At 37.5% G+C, this 21,423-nt stretch overlaps 2 protein-coding genes across 3 annotated transcripts in view; one reads left to right on the top strand and one right to left on the bottom strand.

Moving 5' to 3' along the window:
• The window catches only part of GFM1 (G elongation factor mitochondrial 1), a 47,344-nt gene that overhangs the window by 14,447 nt on the left and 11,474 nt on the right, over positions 1–21,423 (bottom strand). For both annotated transcript variants that reach the window (XM_004037915.5, XM_019024261.4), the window contains 5 exons: positions 18,320–18,457; positions 16,407–16,508; positions 14,697–14,753; positions 11,908–12,045; positions 10,996–11,078 (listed from right to left, as the gene is read on the bottom strand). In XM_004037915.5, the coding sequence (XP_004037963.2) occupies positions 10,996–11,078; positions 11,908–12,045; positions 14,697–14,753; positions 16,407–16,508; positions 18,320–18,457 (518 nt within the window). The remainder of the gene's footprint in view (positions 1–10,995; positions 11,079–11,907; positions 12,046–14,696; positions 14,754–16,406; positions 16,509–18,319; positions 18,458–21,423) is intronic.
• On the top strand, positions 4,679–10,962 carry LXN (latexin). The gene is made up of 6 exons (XM_004037916.4): positions 4,679–5,036; positions 6,372–6,434; positions 7,779–7,956; positions 8,256–8,392; positions 10,305–10,367; positions 10,635–10,962. Exons 1-6 carry the CDS (start codon positions 4,908–4,910, stop codon positions 10,731–10,733), a joined length of 669 nt encoding a protein of 222 aa, XP_004037964.3. The 5' UTR covers positions 4,679–4,907; the 3' UTR covers positions 10,734–10,962.

The raw sequence follows: 21,423 nt of genomic DNA, 5'->3' as shown, positions 1-21,423 counted from the left end.
CTTCTGCAACTTTCTCACCTCTCTCAGCCTTCATAAAATTGAACAGAGTTAGAGCCTTGCTCTGGATTACGCTTTGACAGAGAGAGAGAGAGAGAGAGAGAGAGAGAGAGAGAATGTGCAAGCACAACTGGTAGGTAGAGCAGTCAGAACACATACAATTATATGGATGAAGTTTGCTATCTTATATGGGCAGGTTTCATGGCACCTCAAAATAAATTACAATAACATCAGAAATCACCAATCACAGATCACCATAACAGATATAGTAATAATGAAAAAGTTTGAAATATTACAAGAATTACCAAAATGTGACACAGAGATGTGAAGTTAGAATATGCTATTAGAAAAATGGAGGTGAGGCCGGGCGTGGCGGCTCATGCCTGTAATCCCAGCACTTTGGGAAGCCGAGGCGGGTGGATCACTTGAGGTCAGGAGTTTGAGACCAGCCTGGCCAATATGGTGAAACCCTGTCTCTACTAAAAATACAAAAATTAGCCGGGCATGGTGGCGGGCACCTGTAATCCTAGCTACTCGGGAAGCTGAGGCAGGAGAATTGCTTGAACCTGGGAGGTGGAGGTTGCAGTTAGCTGAGATTGCACCACTGCACTCCAGCCTGGTTGACAAGAGTGAGACTCTGTCTCAAAAAAAAAAAAAAAAGAAAGAAAAATGGAGCTGAGCTGATAGACTTGTTCCACACGGGGTTATCACAAACCCTCAATTTGTAAAAAACATACTATCTGTGAAACACAATAAAGTTGAATAAAATGAGGTATGTCTGTTTAAAAATACATAATTATGTAAATGGAAAATATAATTAAGGTTTTTAATTTTAAATTTCATATTTAATGTAATATTCTGACAACTCACTTTATCAGTATATTAAATAAAACAGTATATATATATCACATTGAAATTACCATTCTAACAAACTAATAAAATTCATATCTTGTGTGTACATATATATATATTTATTTTCATGTTTTTCTGTAGTTATTATACCAAGTATATTCTTATTCTTATTAATCACCACTTTTAACCAAAGTAATCAACTTTTGCTTTCCCAAAGAGAAAACCAGAAGACAGAAAACCAAGAAATGTCAAGCTAAAATTTTTTTTTGAGACAGGGTCTGGTTCTTTCACCCAAGCTAGAGTGCACTGGCGCAATCTCGGCTCATCGCAACCTCCTCCCTGTGCTCAAGTGATCCACCCACCTCAGCCTCCCGAGTAGCTGGAACTACAGGCACATGCTATCACATCTGGCTAATTTGTGTAGTTTACAGACAGGGCTTCGCCATGTTGCTCAGACTAGTCTCAACCTCCTGGGCCCAAGCAATCTTCCCACCTCAGCCTCACAAAGTGCTAGGATTACAGGTGTGAGCCACTGCACCTGGTTAGCTAAATTTTTATAAATACAAATTTTAGATTACTTCTATAATTTTAAGGTGGCAAAACAACACATATAAAACAACCAAAGTATCTGCACATTGTGTTAATTCATAATCATTTTATAATGTATAAGAATAAAGGTAAACTGAAACTCTCTTTAGTAACCAAAGCTCTGTATCATGTATTAGTCAGAAATTGTCCAATTATCCCAGGACTAATTGAACATTATGTAAGGGCCTGAAAGTTAACTGGAGATCTGAAAAATTATAATTTTAGTTAACACATTTGGTCTTTATAATAGAAGCATAATTTTATAAGATCAAAACTCCTTTAAAAGACATCTGTATTACAATTTTATTTAAACACCATTTTATATTTTGTAATCTTATACAACTGATTGAATCAGTAACTTATTTGGCCCATTTGATCAATATATAAAATTTAGAAAGTTTAGATCATGAAAAGATCAAATTCAGTTTTATATAAACTTGGAATATTTTATCAGCATTAATTTTATGTAATAAAACCTGGAAGACATATAATCAACTTTAAATAAATATTATTTTGTTACAGCTCACCCAAATTCATCTATTAATCAGAAATATTTTATACATTTTTAAAAATATAATTTATAAACTTTATATTCAAAAATCATTAAATCATATTTAAGAGCTCCTCTTTTATCTTGAAAACTTGCCTCTTTTTTTTTTTTTTTGAGATGGAGTCTCACTCTGTCACCCAGGCTGGAGTGCAGTGGCATGATCTCCACTCACTGCAACCTCCGCCTCCCGGGTTCAAGCAGTTCCCTGCCTCAGCCTCCCAAGTAGCTGGGATTACAGGCGCCCGCCGCCACGCCCGGCTAATTTTTGTATTTTTAGTAGAGACAGGGTTTCGCCATATTGGCCAGGCTGGTCTTGAACTCTTGACCTCGTGACCCACCTGCGTTGGCCTCCCAACGTGCTGGGATTACAGGCGTGAGCCACCGCGCCCGGCCGTAAACTTGCTCCTTATAAACATAATAATAAAGGCTATTTAAGTTCATTTGACCACATTAATTTTTACACATTTTTTTAAAGCACAATGATTTTTTTCTTAGACATTTTTGGCTGTTTATTTGGACTAGATATTCCTGGACTGCACATATAATGACAGAATGACTTAGTCTCATGAATCATCTTTCAAATTTTTAATGGAAGAAAATGAGAAACAGGAAAAGGTGAGCTACAGCCAGTTTTAGACAAATATGAAATTATCACTGTAAAATGCTAATTATCTTTCCTTTTCAAGGAGAGAGGAAAAAGCTTAAATATAAGCCATGTTATTAATAAAAAACCTTGAAGTATGGAAATAAAATATGGGCAGTCTTCTACTTAAAATGCTCTTAGACAAATAAGACAAATACTGTTCTCCGAAAGTCTAATATTTTTTTATTTCTGGTGTTCTTCTAAAGTGTCTCTCAAATGAACAGTCTTCTTCATGTCAAAGTTCCCCAAATTTCACCAATTCTTTGGTAAATTTATCCCAGGAGACAGTGTAAGTTCGTATCTGACAACCCCATCGAAAACTGGCTGATATTCTGTATTTGCAAAAATATTGCCATGGGTGGGTCAGGGTTTAACAAATGCTGAACTAAGAAACGTGGAGAGGCCAGGCACGGTGGCTCATGCCTGTAATCCTAACACTGGGAGGCAGAGGAGGGAGGATTGCCCGAACTCAACATGGTGAAACCCCATCTCTACTAAAATACAAAAAAATCAGCCAGGTGTGGTGAAGTGCACCTGTAGTCCCAGATACTAGGGAGGCTGAGGCAGGAGAAATGCTTGAACCTAGGAGGCGGAGGTTGCAGTGAGCTGAGATCACGCCACTGCACTCCAGCCTAGGCAACAGAGTGAAACTCCGTCTCCAAAAAAAAAAAAAAAAAAAAAGGTCATGTGTGAAAGACAGTGTCTCCCAAAGCAAATTTCTCATACACGGACAAGACTGAGAAAAGTTTCACTGACATTTGATATAAGATGATGGGCAAGCAGACAGATGGTATTTAAAGGCAAAGTCAATCAGAACCCCCAAATCCCAGGAGACAATAATAAGCATGAAACTGGGGCCAAAGTCCAGAATCCAGATTTACTGCAGAATCTACATAATCAGAGAGACACCTCAAGAGTCTTGGGTGTGTGCATTACTACCAAGTTAAAGGTCCTGGCCAGGCATGGTGGCTTATGCCTGTAATCCCAGCCCTTTGGGAGGCTAAGGTGGGTGGATCACCTGAGGTCAGGAGTTTGAGACCAGCCTAGCCTAAACCCGTCTCTACTAAAAATACAAAAAACTAGCCGGGCATTGTGGTGGGCACCTGTAATCCCAGCTACTCTGGAGGCTGAGGCAGGAGAACTGCTTGAACCCAGGAGGCGGACGTTGCAGAGAGCCGAGATAGCACCACTGCACTCCAGCCTAGGCAACAAGAGTGAAATTCCGTCTCAAAAAAAAAAAAAAGAAAGGAAAAGAAAAGAAAAAAAGGTCTCAATCCAGGCAGCGAAGACCTTGGCCAAACTTTGGTAGAATCTCCAAGTTATCCTAGCCCAATTAACCTAAGACCACCAAGGATAAACCTGTACTTCTACAAAGTCAGGTTTATAGGCCCATTCCAATGAGGTAGACCACATACCAGAGATAGTGCTTTGTATAAGTTCAGTTTTTAAGTTTATTTTAATCCTTGAAGTAAAATATTCAAAATGACTCAAGTTGGAAGCATGGCGTTACATCAAAACTTACCATTTTAAGATTAGTAAAGGAGAGGGGTACAGGTGCATTTTTTTATTTCTCCTGATCCAAATTACATAATCTCCCAATTTAATACTATAGTTTGCAGATTCTCATACTTTGATTTGGGCAGAACTGGTCCAAACCCACAAAAAGCTGAGGATGAGCAAGCCTCTTCCTGGACTCTCATAAGGGGAAGGGAAATGAAGGAATCGAATCACTACCTGGAGTACTGTGTACCTTGCCCTGCCAGGGACGCTGCATGCGGTGTATAAGGAAGTTGTGCTCCAGTATGCAAGCGAAGCAACCAGACTTTTTTCCCATGGACAGGAAACTACAGTCTTCAGAGATGTCCTATATCAGCGAAAGCCCCACCCTGCACTTCTATAAAGGTTAATGAAACGAAAGATGCAATCCCAGCGAACCTAGCCCACTGACTCCCTCCCCACACCTCCACCTGCTGGTGCCTGACAGCATGCTGGCCTCTCCTCCAGTAGGAACCAGCAGGCGGAGTAAGAAAGCCGGCTGCAGGCAGTAGTGGGGCGGGGCCTCAGAAGCAGTCAGCCCAGGGCTCTTGGACGCAGGGAGCCTGGGCCCAAACAGCAGCTTCCGGAGTCGGAAGGAGCTGAGGAAGAAGACAGACTGAAGGAGCTTGCGACTTTTCCGCCTCGGCAACCGGACCCAGCAGCAAGCAGGACGGGCGGCGCTCTGCTACTGGTTCCGTTAAGCCTGAGTAGCCCAAGCCCTGAGGTCACTGCTCATCCGGAATGGAAATCCCGCCGACCAACTACCCAGCCTCCAGGGCGGCCTTGGTGGCACAGAACTACATCAACTACCAGCAGGGGACCCCCCACAGGGTGTTTGAGGTGCAGAAGGTCAAACAAGCCAGCATGGAGGTGAGTTTAGCAGGGGGTGGTGGACAGCGGAGGCTTCAGGATTGCGCTCCCTCCACTCACCCGCGGTCTCAGCCTTTGGGTGCAGACACTCCGTGCCACCCCCTACCCACCTTCTGTTTTAGGACACACTGCTGGTATCTGGTCTTGAGATATTAAGGTTTCTGGGGGAATGTCTATACTCCAGTCTCTGGAGACAGCCCAGGACTGTTTTCACCTTAAGGCAGAGACAAAGTTTTTACGCACACAGTTACAAGAAAATGGGAACACGCTCTAAGTAAGGGGCAGCACTTTCCTTAAGTGTAAACTGTAGGAACCATTCAAAAGACTACTAAGGCTGCCACGTTTCTCATCTGCTACTCTGATCTGGACCAACAAAAGCTCCCATCTTCCAAGACTCTATTGCTTACATTTTAAGACAAATCTTTATCAGACCCTTTGACCAAAATGAAGGGGGAAACAAACAGCAAGAGAAACTGACAATCAAAGTCAAAGAATAAAAGCACTGTGGGCTGACGCTGGCCTTTAGCCACCCAAACACCGCTACCACATGACTGCCTTAAATGATGTGCACCCTCTGCTAAAGGCTTGAATTAAATGTTTAAGGCCTCAGCAATCACTAACGAGGTTTGTTTTCATTTTACTAAAATCTACTGGATTTGAGATTATCCCTTATTTATCTGACAGAATTTTAACTGCTAACAGTCTTTTAGAGGTGACACAGTAGATCTTATTTTGAAACTGTACCAGATAACAGAATTAGGTATAAATTTTCAATCTGTATCTTGATTTAAAAGTGAAATACCATTTCTTAGTCTTATATAATTTGTTAATCATTTTGCAGTTTCACTAATGTATAAGTAAAAACAATACTTAATTGTATTAAGTCTCCAATTGCTTTGCAGTAATCTGCCTCAAAATGAAATTCACATTCATTGAACATTATTTGGAGGGTACACTGAGCTTTATGAAAAAATCTTTTCAAAGGTGATATTATTTGTCATCTTTAGAATTAAAACACTGTTTCAAACTTTCTTATGCAGAGACTTTAAGATCACAGATCCAGGGGTTAAATAAAGTCTTTTGATGACTGAAAGTGAATTGTGCCCAATTTGTATGCTTTTATCCTACTCTTTTGTTTTCATCCAAAATAAACTTGATAGGGGACTTGCTAAATTAGATGTTACATTCATGGTGACATGCCTTTTTCAAGACCTAAGGCTTTCACCATTCCCCTTCAGCCAGCCCCTCCAACCAAATGAGATGCATACTTCTAACAATGCAAGTATAATGCTGTTATAATATTTTCTTGTCTCTACTACATTTTCTTAATTTTAGGATATTCCAGGAAGAGGACATAAGTATCGCCTCAAATTTGCTGTTGAAGAAATTATACAAAAAGTAAGTTAAATTTCTTTTTTCTTTGAGACAGGGTCTCACTCTATCACCCAGGCTGAAGTGCAGTGGCAGAACATGGCTCACTGCAGCCTCAACTTCCCAGGCTCAGGCCATCTTCCCACCTCAGCCTCCCCAAATAGCTGGGACCACAGGTGCATGCCACTACACCTGGCTAATTTTTGTGATCCTCCTGCCTCTGCCTCCCAAAGTGCTAGGATTACAAGCATGAGCTACCATGCCCAGCCAAAATGTTCTTATTAAACAAATTTAATTCTAAATATTCCAGATCATCTTTGCTGATCAAATCCGTAAGACTGATTAGTTTTACCTCTTTTTAAAAAGTTGTTGTGAAATCCCTGCCTCTAAAAAACACTGACCATATGGGCAAAGTTTACAAGGATCAGTTCTTTACTATCTTTGGGTATTCCTAGGTATATGAATTATTTCTACCAAACTACACAGAAAAAGACTATACACTTCAGTTCAAATGAATTTCTTAAGAAGTTACATACTCTTAGGGCAGTCTGAACTTATGCCTAATATAAATGAGTGAAGTAATTTATTCCCCAATCAATCATCTTCTTAACGTCTGCTTTTCTCATTCTATTTTTCACTGGGTTTTTAGAGAAAGAACGTGCTCTTAGATATTCACAAGCAATAGAATGCCAGCTGATATCACCATTCAGATGAAGATCTTTCAGTAATGGGGAAGGGAAATTTTAAAGATTATACACAACTGTCAAATTATTAATGAGACAAACTTAAAAGGAACTGCAATCTGTACCACAGCCATCTTGAAATTTTAAAAAGCTTGCCTTTCTGTTGAGCATAATTCATAAAGAGATTCATTAAAAGGCATCTGAGCTGCTAGACAGCCATCTTTACAAAGCATAACCCAATGCCATAATCTTCTAATTTTATATCCAGACACACACTGCTGCATCTGCATTTCAAAAACTTTCTGTTATTTCAGGAGCAAAGAGTAAGAGTAATGGAAAAACTTTAAAAGTAACCAGTCTTGAGTTGGTATATAAAGTCAGATTAAAATCTGGCCTTGCAAATGGACACCCCGTTAATACTGAAATATATTGAAAGTTTTAAGACTAGAATTTATAAGATTATGACAGCATATCATTTATAAAGTAAGTTATATATTTTAGGGTATTCACATGATAAGTCTAGAATTTAATAGGCCAGGCCCAATTAGATACCTCTGAAAACAAGCACTTTGAAGTCTAGTCTAAAACAACACCATTAGGGGCCTATGCTTTAAATCATATCTCAAAGATGATAATTAATAATGAATAGCCTTCTGTATATAAGGATATTTTGCTAAATTTCAAACAGCAAGTTAAGGTGAACTGCACAGCTGAAGTACTTTACCCTTCAACGGGACAAGAAACTGCACCAGAAGTCAACTTCACATTTGAAGGAGAAACTGGAAAGAATCCAGATGAAGAAGACAACACATTTTATCAAAGACTTAAGTCCATGAAGGAACCGCTAGAAGCACAAAATATTCCAGGTATATAAATATAGCATGAAAACCATTTGTTTGATTCAAACTTAAAATCAATCTCAATTATCTGTGCTTAAAATTGTTAGTTGCTAAGTATGTTAGAAACTTACAGTCTTTTGCAAAAATACTCATTTCTAATCCAATCCAACAAAAAAGAGGCCTCAGAAATTTTATAGATCCATAGCTTAATTAAATTATTTTTTGCACACATTGGAAGGAAACTAAGACATGATTTAGAATTTAGATTTTGTTTTAAAAGGTTAATACTATATATATAATTATCATATAAATGTGTCTCCTAACAGACAATTTTGGAAATGTATCTCCAGAAATGACGCTCGTTCTACATTTAGCCTGGGTTGCCTGTGGTTATATAATATGGCAAAATTCTACTGAAGACACATGGTATAAAATGGTAAAAATTCAAACTGTCAAGCAAGTGGTAAGTAGTTTCTATAAAATACACTATTAATGGGGTTAATATTTATCGAAAGTATTGTAATTCATAATTGGATTAACAGTATTCCTATAGTCATTTTGTATTTAATAGCAAACCTGGGATTTCAAAGGGGAGGTCAGGTACAATCAAGATTAGAGAAGGTGAAGAATTGTAGGAAGAGTCCAAAGCAACAGTAACTGGTCTAAAAAGTTGTTTGATTTGGCTGAGAGATGCAAACCACAGGCCTCCTTTGCCTCAAACTTGCCTAATAACTGTGCTTCGTTAGTTGCATGCTCTGGGAACATAGAGACTAGGAAGCATAACAAAAGCAAGGCAAAGCCAAGGATTTCAGTGAAACGCTTCCTGTTAATACACAGTATCTAGACTGCACTTTCAAAAAGCATCACGGTAATCGTATCTCTTAATCTTTCGGGTTAGTCAAGTCAGATTTAACTATGATACTTTACTCAAACCCTCTTGTAGAAGCAAAAGGTTGAGAGAGTTTTATTAGCAGCAGCAAGACAGAATCCCAGCTGTACAATATACAGTCAGGCCTCTCCATGGGTTCTGCATCCATGGATACAAACAACCGAGAATCAAAAATATTTGGGGGAAAAAAATGGATGGTAGCATCTGTACTGAACATGCACAGATTTTTTTCTTGTCATGATTCCCTAAGTAATATAACAACTATTTATATAACATTTAGATTGTATTTGGTATTATAAGTAATCTAGAGATGATTTAAATTATATGAGAGGGTATGCATAGGTTATACACAAATACTACACTATTTTATGTCAGAGACTTGAGCATCTGTGGATTTTGGTATCTGAGGGGAATCTTGGAACCAATCCTCCATGGATACTAAGGGACAATTGTAATGACTCTCCTCACCTTTAATCTGCTCTATAGAAATCCTCAGGGCCGCTTTTTATGGCAGTCACAAGCAAAGCTGTGCTTTCAGAAGAGTGAAGTCTTGAATTATAATCCAACATTTAGCTTTTGTGCTCAGCTTAATACAGATTATTTCCCTTAGCAATCTAAGTTTTGTGTTCAAATTACTATAGTCATGCCATACTGAAACTGTTTTTTCCCTCTACTGCACAGTACAGAAAAAAGCTTTAATTACACAATCACACAACTACACTCACTACATTTTACTATTCTCAGGTGTTCTGGTTTTTTTGTTTGTTTGCCTGTTTTTGAGACAGGGTTTCACTCTGTTGCCCAGGCTGGAGTGCATTAGTGTGATCATGGCTCGCTGCAGCCTCAACCTCCCAGGCTCAGGCGGTCATCCCACCTCAGCCTCCCAGGTGGCTGGGAGTACAGGCACACACAGCCATGCCTGGCTAATTTTTTGTTTATTCTCATAGAGACATGGTTTCACTGTGTTGCCCAGACTGGTCTTGAACTCCTAGGCTCAGGCAAGTTGCCTACCTCAGCCCCCCAAAGTGCTGGGATTATAGGTGTGAGCCACTGTGTTCGGCCTTATTTTCAGTTTTCAAAAAGAGAATTTCTGTTATAAAATTGGATTCTTTCAATGTAAACACCCATTGCTATAGCTTATCCCATAAATTATGCTTTTCTGTACAATGGAAACACAAAGCGTTCTTAAATAACAAGCTACAGTCTCTTAAGTAGCCATCACAACTTGGAAACTAAAAACAGGTAAATATTTCTTGGGGAACAAATATAAGATCATGATTTTAAAATGCATCTTGAAAGAACATTTTATTTAGTGTAAGAGAATAGATTTTGTCACTTTAAATTGAAATTATGACATTCAATTTTTATTTTTACCTAAATGGAAATATTATATTCATCTACTAATCAAAGATGATTTTCAAAATTAAATGTAATTTTTGCCAAAGATATTAAGTTTTAAACAACACGTTTTTATTTTTTGTCATAGCAAAGAAATGATGACTTTATTGAATTAGACTACACCATTCTACTTCATAATATAGCATCTCAGGTAAAGTATAATTTACCTTTATTTGATGCCATTCTGAAAACTGAGACTCCTTGTATAGCCACAGTATGCTTTATTAATTTTGACTCTAAATCAGAATTCATGTAAATCCAGATAGGCACCAGATTTAAGTATATTATAATTGCAGCAATTTAACAAAAGTACTATTCTTTGTGAAGACTGTTTTATCTCTAACAAAATATAAACCCAACTACGTTTTCCTAAATGTTTTCTGAATTTTATCATGGCATTAATTTTCTTCACTTGCAGGAGATTATTCCCTGGCAAATGCAAGTTCTCTGGCATCCACAATACGGCACTAAAGTAAAACATAATAGCCGTCTGCCAAAGGAAGTACAACTGGAATAAACAAAAACCCTAACACTGGAAGTGTAAACATGTCTATTAATGATGTGTATGCCAATTTCACTGGCATCTAGCTTATGAGGCCAAATAACCCCAAAGTGTCACTTTATATAAATGTCTTGATTACAGTATAGAACTTTATAAAGTCCATAATACAAAGTATCACTACATAAAAATGTCTTTAAAACAGTAATAGTGGTATGTATATCCAAAATAAAAACCTTCAATTTCAGCCTCATAATGTTTAATTATGTTGCATACTTACGGGACAGGGGCAGTAATGGTCTCTCGAAAGGCAACTTTTGGCTTTCCTGTGATACAAGGACAGCCGTACTCTCTTTCCAGCCTCTAAAAAGAGTGGGGAAAATATTATTTAAATTTAAAAAAATAAACTGAAAGAAAACCTCCTAAGCATCTTATATATCTTAGTAGCATTCATTTAAATATAATAGATAAACAAATCTTAAATCATTTTAGTATCTTATAAGGATTAGGTATGTGATACTTAATACAAACCGCTTTTACAGATTTTATATAAAGGAATTCTAAGTTACATTGGTTAATTTATATTTACCTCCAATTAATCTAACCACTAAAACGTCACCATTGTTGCATATTATTACATATTCACTGGAATAATATATAAATCTGTTGTCAGGATTTTCTATCTCAACTTCAAAGATATGATCTCACCAAAATTTCTAATCACATATCTTTGGTTTTTACTTATATATCAATACATACAAGACCTTTCCTGGGAAGGTATAGGCCCCATCTTCCCTTCCTTTTATCTATATTATAATGATCTTCAGGTATTGACTTGAGAAGAAATGGCCTGAAGAGTTGGTACAACCGCAAGTTGTCTCCCTAAGGCTTGGACCAGGATTTACTTCACCCAGTTACCCATGACCTGGGGATGGACAGATATTCTTGTTGCAAATCCCCTGAGCCTTGATTCTAGGAGTCCAGAACATTTTACAAATAAAAAGATTTAGAGATCAAAAATAATTATTTTGTAACACATAGTAGAGGAAGCAGTAGACCACATCTGGCTACAAACCAGAGTGACGCATGAAGAACCAGAGTTAGTTACAGACATTAGATTGAGAATTATTGACTTTTAATGAAACAGACAGTAATAAATTGATTTCAACTTAACTTCCTTATTATTCATTACCTGAGCATAGATTTCCAGGTGTAATTCTCCCATTCCAGATATAACTGTCTCTTTGTTCTCAGTGTCAAAGTATACTTTAAATGTGGGATCTTCTCTTGTAAACCTGCCAATACCTTTTGAAAATTTTTCCAGATCGTTCTTTAAAAGAAGAAGAAAGTCACTATATGTTTTACTGAGCCTGATAAGCAATGGGATTTTAAAAAAAACTTTACTGAATGAAATAAAATACATCAGCAGTTAAGAAATAAAAATGATACATATCTAGTTCTACTCCACATCATTTTTAAAAACAATGTGAGCTAGGATACCACACAGCCAAGACAGCAAGAAATAGCTCACTGAACAGAATTTTCTTTCCATACCAAGATAGAAAACAAGAGTCCAAGACTTAACTCTATGCCCTGTCCTCTTACATTGACACACTGTCCTTTTGTGAAAATTGCCCATAAAGCAGAAACTGGAATCTGTGTTACATTTTAGAAATCCTATACATTATCAAAGGAATCAGCACGTTTACCAAGACACTACTGTAGATCCAAGCAGGATACTTAAGACCAACAAATAGGCAAATACCGCGATGAGACTTGTCCCTTTCAAAACAATCTGCTTGGATGTGGTATGATGTACCTTTTTTCTCCTTAGATGCCATGTAATCCCACGTGGTAAGCAGAGTAATGGCCCTCCAAAGATACCCTATCCTCCCAAATCTGACAGTACGCTGCCTTACATAGTAAAGGGGACTTTGCAAATGTAACTAAGGTTACAGACCTGGAGATGGGGAGATTGTTATCAATTATCTAGGTGGATACAACATAATCATGTGTGCCTTTAAAACACGGAGGAGGAAGCCAGAAGGGTGGGTCAGAGGGATTCCATGAAGGAAGAAGTGGCAGGAGATATCTGAAGCAAAAAAGGGACTTAACCAGCTGTTGCCAGCACTGAAGATGGAGGCAGGAGGCCACAAGCCAAGGAAGGTGGGTAGCCTCTAGAAGCTAGGAACAGCCCTCAGGTAACAGTCTTCAAAGAAATGGGGACCCCCATCCTACAACCACAAGGAATTGAATATTGCCAATAACCTGAGTAAGAAGGAGAGAAATTCTCCCATAGAGCCTCCAGAAAGGAAAACAACATTACCAATATCTTGATTAATTTAGCCCTTTGAGAACAGTTATCAGCCTATGATCCACAGAACTATAAAAGTATATATTTGTGTTGTTTTAAGCCACTACGTTTGTGGTAACTTCTTATGCCAGCAATAGAAAACTAACATGCCCAGTACAACCAATATTAACAGCTATCATTTACCACATACCTGGAGCTGTGGTATGTGTTTTGCCTATGTTTTCTCAAATCCCAACCACAATGCTGCAATGCAGAATTATCCACATTTTACAGGTGAGGAAATGAGGTACAGAGAGGTTAAGTGACTTGTTCAAGGCCACACAGCTACTGCATGGCAAAGCTGGGACTGAATCCCAGTTTAGTCTTTCTAGGTCTTTTGCCTTTTTCCTGCACAAGCCAGATACTCTCAGATTAGAAACATCATGCCTGCCCCCACTATTGAGACTCATGGAGACTTCATTATTCGATTTAAATTAACTTACTCCAGCAAGCAGCCATCTTTAAACTTTTTAATGCATACACAACCCCAAAACAACAAAAAACCTTCTGGATATTGAAGCATTGATTTCCCTCCTTATTGTAAATTATCAACAGTTAAATGTCTTAAATAAACTCTGAATTTAGGAATGAAGAAGCATAATACATAAGCATAAGTTCTAACCTTGCATACTTCCAAAGAGAAAAGCAAGCAATTTTAACAATGTACTTGGAATAAACTATGGCATCCTACTGAGGTTAAGATGTAAGGTTCACCTTTCCTCAAATTCCTGAGAAAATGGAGAAATTTAATATTTCCTGCCACCTCAATTTTCTCTTTTCTATATTGAGAAAAGGTCTGGAAAATCTCAAGGTTCCTCAAAATAGATGTAGTAGTAGCAGCTGTTAGTGATATTATCACACATGACAATTCATCAGAGTATGTTTTGTAATAAGTTCTGTATAACAAATCATAAAAAGTTCACTCAATGTATGAATAAGTGAATTTCAATATACCACATTAACATGATTGTTATGAATGCCAAGGCAACTTAAGAACTAAAAAGTTATGGTTTGAAATCAGACTAATTCCCATGGCAAAGAATGAAAATGCAAAACCTAATCATGCAATTTTGGATTTATTAAAAGCTAAATTACATCAAACCCAATTATAAAACTATAAAGTATAAAATTATCTTAAAAATATTTCAAAGTGGAAAAAAGTCTTATTTACAGGCTTTCCATGCCATACTCAGACATTTACCTCATAACTACCAGAAAACCTAGAGCTATTTTATAACCCATGAGTCAATTAATCAGTTCAACATTCTAAAGTACTTTATAGTGGGGTTTTACTACAACTTAGGAGAAATGCCCCTGATTCCCCTTTTCCAATTGTGTATGATCTGAATCCGGGAAGTTACACTTAACACTCTGAAGCCAACAATATAGTAAAGAGTTATAAAGTACAGTCAGGTGAATATTTTAATACCATCCATTTCTTCAAATATACTGAGGAATTATCATTAGGAACAGACTGGTAAATTTAAAAAGAAGATCTCAATACCAACAGAGGAAATAGAGACCATAAGACTGCTGGTTATTACAAGATATCAAGTGCATTGTAGAGATAGATGAAAAAGAGCTCAAGTTTTAATTGTGATATACTGAGCTTTAAATCAAACTCCTACCTTGTTAGAAGGCTTCATTGCTATTGAAATGACAGGATCAGGAACATGAATTGACTCCTAAAATATTTTTTAAAAGAAAACAGAAGAATTCAAAAACAGACCCATATGGGTCAGGGATAGATTAATTTTAATGTGCGACTTTACAACAGAACAAAGGATAAATAGTAGCCTATGTCTTTAGGCTAGACAATATATATCTTGATCTGTTTTGCATTAAATAAGTACTTTAATACAACATATTAATAAATAAATAAAGCTATCTACTTATATAAGTTCCTCCTTCCCAAAATAAAATTAATGAATGTATTTATTGCTCTGTTTAACATAATCACTACAATTAATCCAAATACTGAGATGTGAAATTCTTATTGCTTGGTGGCTGTTGCAATCTTCTAAGTTATTTTATTTAATCAAAATATAATACAATTACTGATAAGGCAAACAGAGAAAGGGCACCAAATTCTTCATACCCATGACACCTCATTTAATGAATTACAACTCTGAGAAGCAGGTATTATCCCCATTTTACGAATGCAGTCACTAAAGGCTTGGAAATAAGGTAAAACAAATTGGCTAAGGGCCAGTAGGTAGTATAGGGCAAAGGTGAGACTCTAACCAAGGCCTGTTTGTTTCAATGCCTTGGTAAGCACTTCCCACAACTACCAATCACTTCATGTTGCTAATGACCAGTACTTAGAGAAGGCCTTATCAATAATACTTAGAAAACATTCCTTTTATCTAGATCTCAAACAAAAATTGTATAGATTTATGTTTTTTTTGTAGTGTCTTAAATCAACAGGTAATAATATACACATTAGAGGATATTACAGACAAAAAAACTAAACTATAAAATCATGAATTCATCATTAGATAGAAGGAAGTATTACAGTGCTACTCTGTTAGAGTTGGGTCAGTACTTATGTAAATGACCCACTGCAAATTACCTGTCACCCTATGTACTCATCATACTCTTGTCTTTACTGAATTCATAAAAGAGATCACTCTCATAAACAGATGGTCATAATGTAAGAGAGTTTGCTCTCCTACAGAGGCAAAAAAGGTGAGTGAGTGAAGGGAATTCAAAGGCAGGAGCTACCTGTGCATGCTCTTCCCTCAGAATCCCTCAATGATAAAAAGGGATTTCTGAGTTCCAAAGGGCAGGCTATTTATATAAGTCAGACTCTGTAGTTGCATATTGCCTATTGCCTTCTGAGCCTGGTTATGTTCTGTTATCCCAAGTCTAGTCTAAATGTTACAGTCTGGTCTCAAAAGGGATTGAGGGAACAGTATACTTTCTGGCTACTGAGTTAATAAGGAAGTAGCACTCCACTGAAACTAGCTTGATGTTAGTGGTAACAATTAGAAATGCACCCCAAGTGTGGAAGCAGGTCTCAGGGTGGAGGAATCAGAGCCACACTGTCCAGGTACCATCTGGTGGAGATATTTCCTTCTTGCTAAACTTGGGAGGATTGTGGATCCTCCAAGTTTTCCTTTTTACTATGAAAAACCAGGTAAGTTAGCTTACAGAGCACTTGTCTAATTGACATTCAAAGAGCTATAACCAACATTCAAAGAGCCACAAGTAACTTGATGACTGTGGTACTCAACGAAAACTTCTGTGGTTGTTTTTCTGAAGTATTAAATGCACTACATAAAAACACAGACTTTTAAAATTCTAGTGATAAGTAGCTTTGAAATTAAATGGCTTACCATAGAAAGGCCACTGTTGGCTTTGTCTGTGAATGTGTCTCCACTAGCACAGTCAATGCCAAACAATGCACAGATGTCTCCAGCATATACTTCCTCAACATCCTAAAAAAACAAATAACACAAAATTATATTTGCAAGTAATACAAATAAAGATGTGGTAACTAAAAAGTAACTGTACAGTACACACATTGTATATAAAAAAGCGTGGCAGAATCTCTCTGCTTGAATTCTATAGTGAATTAGCTAGAACCAATACAATAATCAACCATGCTAAGACGTATTTTTAAAAGGCCTTCATTTAAACCATATATCAATAGACAAGATTTTACTTTAAACAGAAAACTCATTACTTGAAGGAGCTGCAGTACTAACAACACAGTGCCTCAAGGTTCTAAAGTTATTTCTATGGAATTAAAAGGCATGTACTGGCAGGGCATGGTGTCTCATGCCTGTAATCCCAGCACTTTAGGAGGCCGAGGCGAGTGGATCACCTGAGGTCAGGAGTTCAAGACCAGCCTGCCCAACATGGTGAAACCCTGTCTCTACTGAAAATACAAAAAATTAGCCAGGGATGGTGGCGGGTGCCTGTAATCCCAGCTACAAGGGAGGCTGAGGCAGCAGAGTCGCTTGAACCCAGGAGGCGGAGGTTGCAGTGAGCCGAGATCGCACCACTGCACTCCAGCCTGGGAGACAAGAGCAAAACTCAATCTCAAAAAAAAAAAAGGCATGTACTATATATGTTGCCGCAGTTAGACGATGAGATTGTGTATGACAGAGATCTACTCTGTCATACATACTCTTCCTTTACAGGAAACCTGTAAAGGAAGTTTTAAAAACAAAGGTAGGAGAGTGGAGCCCACTGTACTAAAAATAATTTTAATTTCTCACAGATGCAAGCAGTCAAGAAAACACAGGAAATCTAAGAACAAAGCATTGGTGCCTCCAAGCTTCCTAGTTTTTGTCCTTTTACATTGACAGTTCATTCACAACAGCTGTGGCTGTGAGTAAGCATGTCTTTCTTTAATGGTGACACAGCTGTACAAATCTTCCAGCTTCTGGTCCATGAAACAGCTATGACAATCACTTAGCCTGCCCCCTGCTGCCTATCTCACAAAACAGCAACGCTGTCAGGTTTTGAGACTGACAATTCCTCTTCTAGAAGAAACAAAAGTTATGGCTACCAAAAAATTCGTTAAGATTTTGCTTAGACTGATAAATTTCCCCAGGAATATATAGATGGATTGGGAGAGGGTGGGGGTAGGGGACAAATTCAGGCACTCAGTATTCCTTCCAAGGCCTAACCATAAGGACTACAGAAGGCTACAGCAGATTCCAAGCCAACTCAAGAATTCAAGGCGTAAGTCAAAGTTTATCTCCCAGATCAGCCCTTGAAGCTTTTAAATCTTCAGGTGGATTCTGGCCCCAATATGGTCCTGCAGTGGGTTCTACAACAGGAATAGAAGCTCTAGGGTTAAACAGGGCTTTTGTGCCTGCCGTATTTCAGAAGGAAAATAAAACAATGTGGAAAACTGTGTAAATTTATTATTCTCTTATCTTTAAGAATCACAGTTCCACAGTCTTAAATGCCTATTACATTCTTTGTAATAACAGTTCTTGAGGAAAGTGCTGAATCTTGTATTCTGAGTGTTGGGGAACTGTCTCTTTTCCTTAACCTTGGCCCTTGAGAAAATATAGCTAATTCACAACTAGCGGTATTAAAAAAAATGAGTTAACATCTGCTAATTTATCCTATAGCAAAGTGCTAGATCAGAGCTACAACACATTTAAGTAAAAAGAAACTAGAAACATATATTTAACCAGAATTAATTTTCTAGTGGGGCTCAGGATACCAAGAAGGGTCTATTTCACCCACATTAGAGGAATTTCTAATCTCACAATGACTCTGTACTTGCCTCCATCATGTCGGCATGCATGCGAGCCAGCCGTTGCAACCGTACTTTCTTTCTTGTCCTTGTGTTATAGATGGTGTCACCCTTCTTTAGCTCTCCCTGATAACTGCGAACGTAAGTTAATTGTCCAAATCGACCTACCTAGAAGTCAAGATTGGGTAAGGGCAGGAAGAATAAAAAGAAACATAATAATCAAAGTATTGAGGAAAGCTTCATAACTCCCTCCAAGTATTCTCTACCAATTTTAGTAATCTATCTCACATATTTCAGTTTATTGTCATAAACTAATACTAGCTTTGAACACAGATAAGATAAATGGCTGTTATTCATCAATCTTTTTGGTATCACAATCTAAGACATTTCTGTTTCCTTTGAAATAAGCTATTATATTAGAACAAAATTTTTAAGTTGTTTACATAATAAGGAAGTATCTTTTGCCTTCTAACATTTCATAAGTTTAATACAATAAGATATAAAACAAAAAGAAGGTATACTTGGAAAAACAACAAAGATACTATTAGAAACAGTAGGTGTGTGCTATACATCTAAAACACAATCTCTGACAATCACGTGGAAAATTATGCGTGTAAGAGTTCTGTGGCTGGGCTGGTCGCTCAGGCCTGTAATCCCAGCACTCTGGGAGGCCGAGGCGAGCAGATCACCTGAGGTCAGGAGTTCAAGACCAGCCTGGTCAACATGGCAAAACCCCACCTCTACTAAAAATACAAAAATCAGCCAGGCGTGGTGGCGCACCTATAATCCCAGCTACTCAGGAAGCTGAGGCAGGAAAATTGCTTAAACCCGGGAGGCGGAGGTTGCAGTGAGCCGAGATTGCACCACTGCACTCCAACCTGGGCAACAGAAGAGGTGAGACTCTGTCTCAAAAAAAAAAAGAGTTCTGTGAAGTGATTGAATATACTAGCAGTGACCAATTAACATATATTTAAAAGTTCCCAGTTCTTACCATGTTAATTATAGGCTTAACAAAATAGCAATCGAAAATCCCAACAGGAAATTTTAAACATGATTAGTGATTTTAAAATTCATTCAGAGGAATAAACAGGTAAAAACAGAAATTTTTCAAAAACTATGGTAATAAGATAAAACTAACCCTGACAGATATAAAAACATATTAAAATGCTTGAAACTCAGAAAATTCAGAACCAGCACAAATTAGACTAAACACCCCACAGGGTACAGTATAAAAATCTAAAGTATAAAATATATTTGTCAATAGATGATAAAGAAACATGACAAATCAATGGAAAAGGAAGAAAGGATTGTGCATAAAGTACTAACTGGACAACTGATACTCTATTTGGAGGCAGAGGAGATACATTTAGATCCTACCCACCAAAACAAATTCCAGTTGAATTAATGATGGGGAAAGAAAAAGAATATAAAGAAGTAGAAGGAACGAAAGTAAATATTAACAAAATATATACAAATAAAAGGTTGCTAAGGTTAAAAATTAATGAATGACTAAACAGAAAGACTGACATATTCGACTATACAAACTTTAAAGCACTGATTGCTTTTAAAAATCAAAATTTATTTCATCAAGATAAAAGATTATAATAAAATTCTTCATTTGTTAAATCAGTAATGATTTTTAAACAATACTCAATGATGATATTCATTGGAATAATCCAGTACATTAATTTGGAGAGTATGAACGCAATCTGGCAATATAAACCATTAACTATGAAAACATTCTATGCCTTTAACTCAATAATCACTATTCTGGGAATCCTAAGAAAATATTCTTATATATGTATTTTTAAAAGCTTTACATGTAAAAACTTTTACTGTAATGTTATTTCTACTTTTTAATTAAAAAAATTTTCCCCTCATTTTGGAGGTAATAAATATACTGTAAAATATTTTTAAAGTAAGAAAAAGCCCCCAAAATATAATCCCATCCCAGAAATAACCACTCTTAACATTTCCAACTTACCTACCATTTTTCCCCACTTAAAATATTATGTACAGAAGCAACAGCATTTCAACAAAAAGCCCATCCAGTCCCCAAATCTTGGTTTCTAATACCATTTTACTTAAAAAGGAACCAGTGCTCCTTGGAGAATGGCTGATTCTAGGGTTAGGGCAAGGAATATACAAGATAAGCCTGGGGCATCTTGTAGTGCCAGCAAGTAAGGAAGTATTCAAAAAGGCAAAACATTGGAAGATGTTAAAGGAACACAGGAGCCAACCGAGAGTTCCCAATCGCCAAACCCAGCCAATCTGAACAACAAATGACATACTCAAAGTCATAGTTATAACTCAAAGTTCAAAATACATATACATGAGTCTACACTGATATTAAATATCCAAATAGATAAATAAGCAGGGAAGAAAGACAAATCTCCCTTTCAGAATTCCAAATAACTTATGTAGATAGTGCCCCCTCAAGGGGGTGGAACATAATTTCCCCCTCCTTAAGTGTTGGCTGAGCCAAGTGACTTCCTTCTAAAAAGTACACTATGAAAAGGGGAATAAAAAGAGTACAGTAACTTCACAGCAGAGAAACCTGTCAAACACTATCTCAGCCAGGTGTGGTGATTGAGGTTAGCATTAACAATGATAAATCAGCCGGGTGCGGTGGCTCACACCTGAAATCCCAGCACTTTGGGAGGCCAAGACACTCGGATCACCTGAGGTCAGGAGTTCGAGACCGGCCTGACCAACAGGGAGAAACCACGTCTCTACTAAAAATACAAAATTAGCCGGCCGTGGTGGCGCATGCCTGTAATCCCAGCTACTTGGGAGGCTGAGGCAGGAGACTCGCTTGAACCTGGGAGGCGGAGGTTGCAGTGAGCCGAGATTGCGCCATTGCACTCCAGCCTGGGCAACAAGAGCGAAATCCCATCTCAAAAAAATAAAAATAAAAACAAAAAAAACAAAAACAATGATAAATCATGCTGCAAGTCTGTACCTTGGATATGATGTGACAAGAATAACACTTCACCTCGATGGCAGTCCTCCTAAAAACACATGACTCCAATCTAATCATGTGAAAAGCATCAAATAATAAACCCAAATTGAGGGACACTCTACAAAAGAGCTGACCCATACTTCTCAAAAATATCAATCTCGTGAGAAACAAG

Source organism: Gorilla gorilla, chromosome 2 (assembly GCF_029281585.2).
Source record: "Gorilla gorilla gorilla isolate KB3781 chromosome 2, NHGRI_mGorGor1-v2.1_pri, whole genome shotgun sequence".
Lineage (NCBI taxonomy): Eukaryota > Metazoa > Chordata > Mammalia > Primates > Hominidae > Gorilla > Gorilla gorilla.
The sequence above is the reverse complement of the archived record's forward strand: the minus strand, read 5'-3'. Positions and strand labels throughout refer to the sequence as shown.

What these genes read in the sequence shown, in the direction of transcription:
- LXN (XM_004037916.4), top strand. Translation starts at nt 4,908, where the DNA reads ATGGAAATCCCGCCGACCAACTACCCAGCCTCCAGGGCGGCCTTGGTG. An exon ending in TCAAACAAGCCAGCATGGAG is followed by an intron (nt 5,037 to 6,371) that starts GTGAGTTTAGCA and finishes TCTTAATTTTAG; the next exon opens with GATATTCCAGGAAGAGGACA. An exon ending in AGAAGCACAAAATATTCCAG is followed by an intron (nt 7,957 to 8,255) that starts GTATATAAATAT and finishes GTCTCCTAACAG; the next exon opens with ACAATTTTGGAAATGTATCT.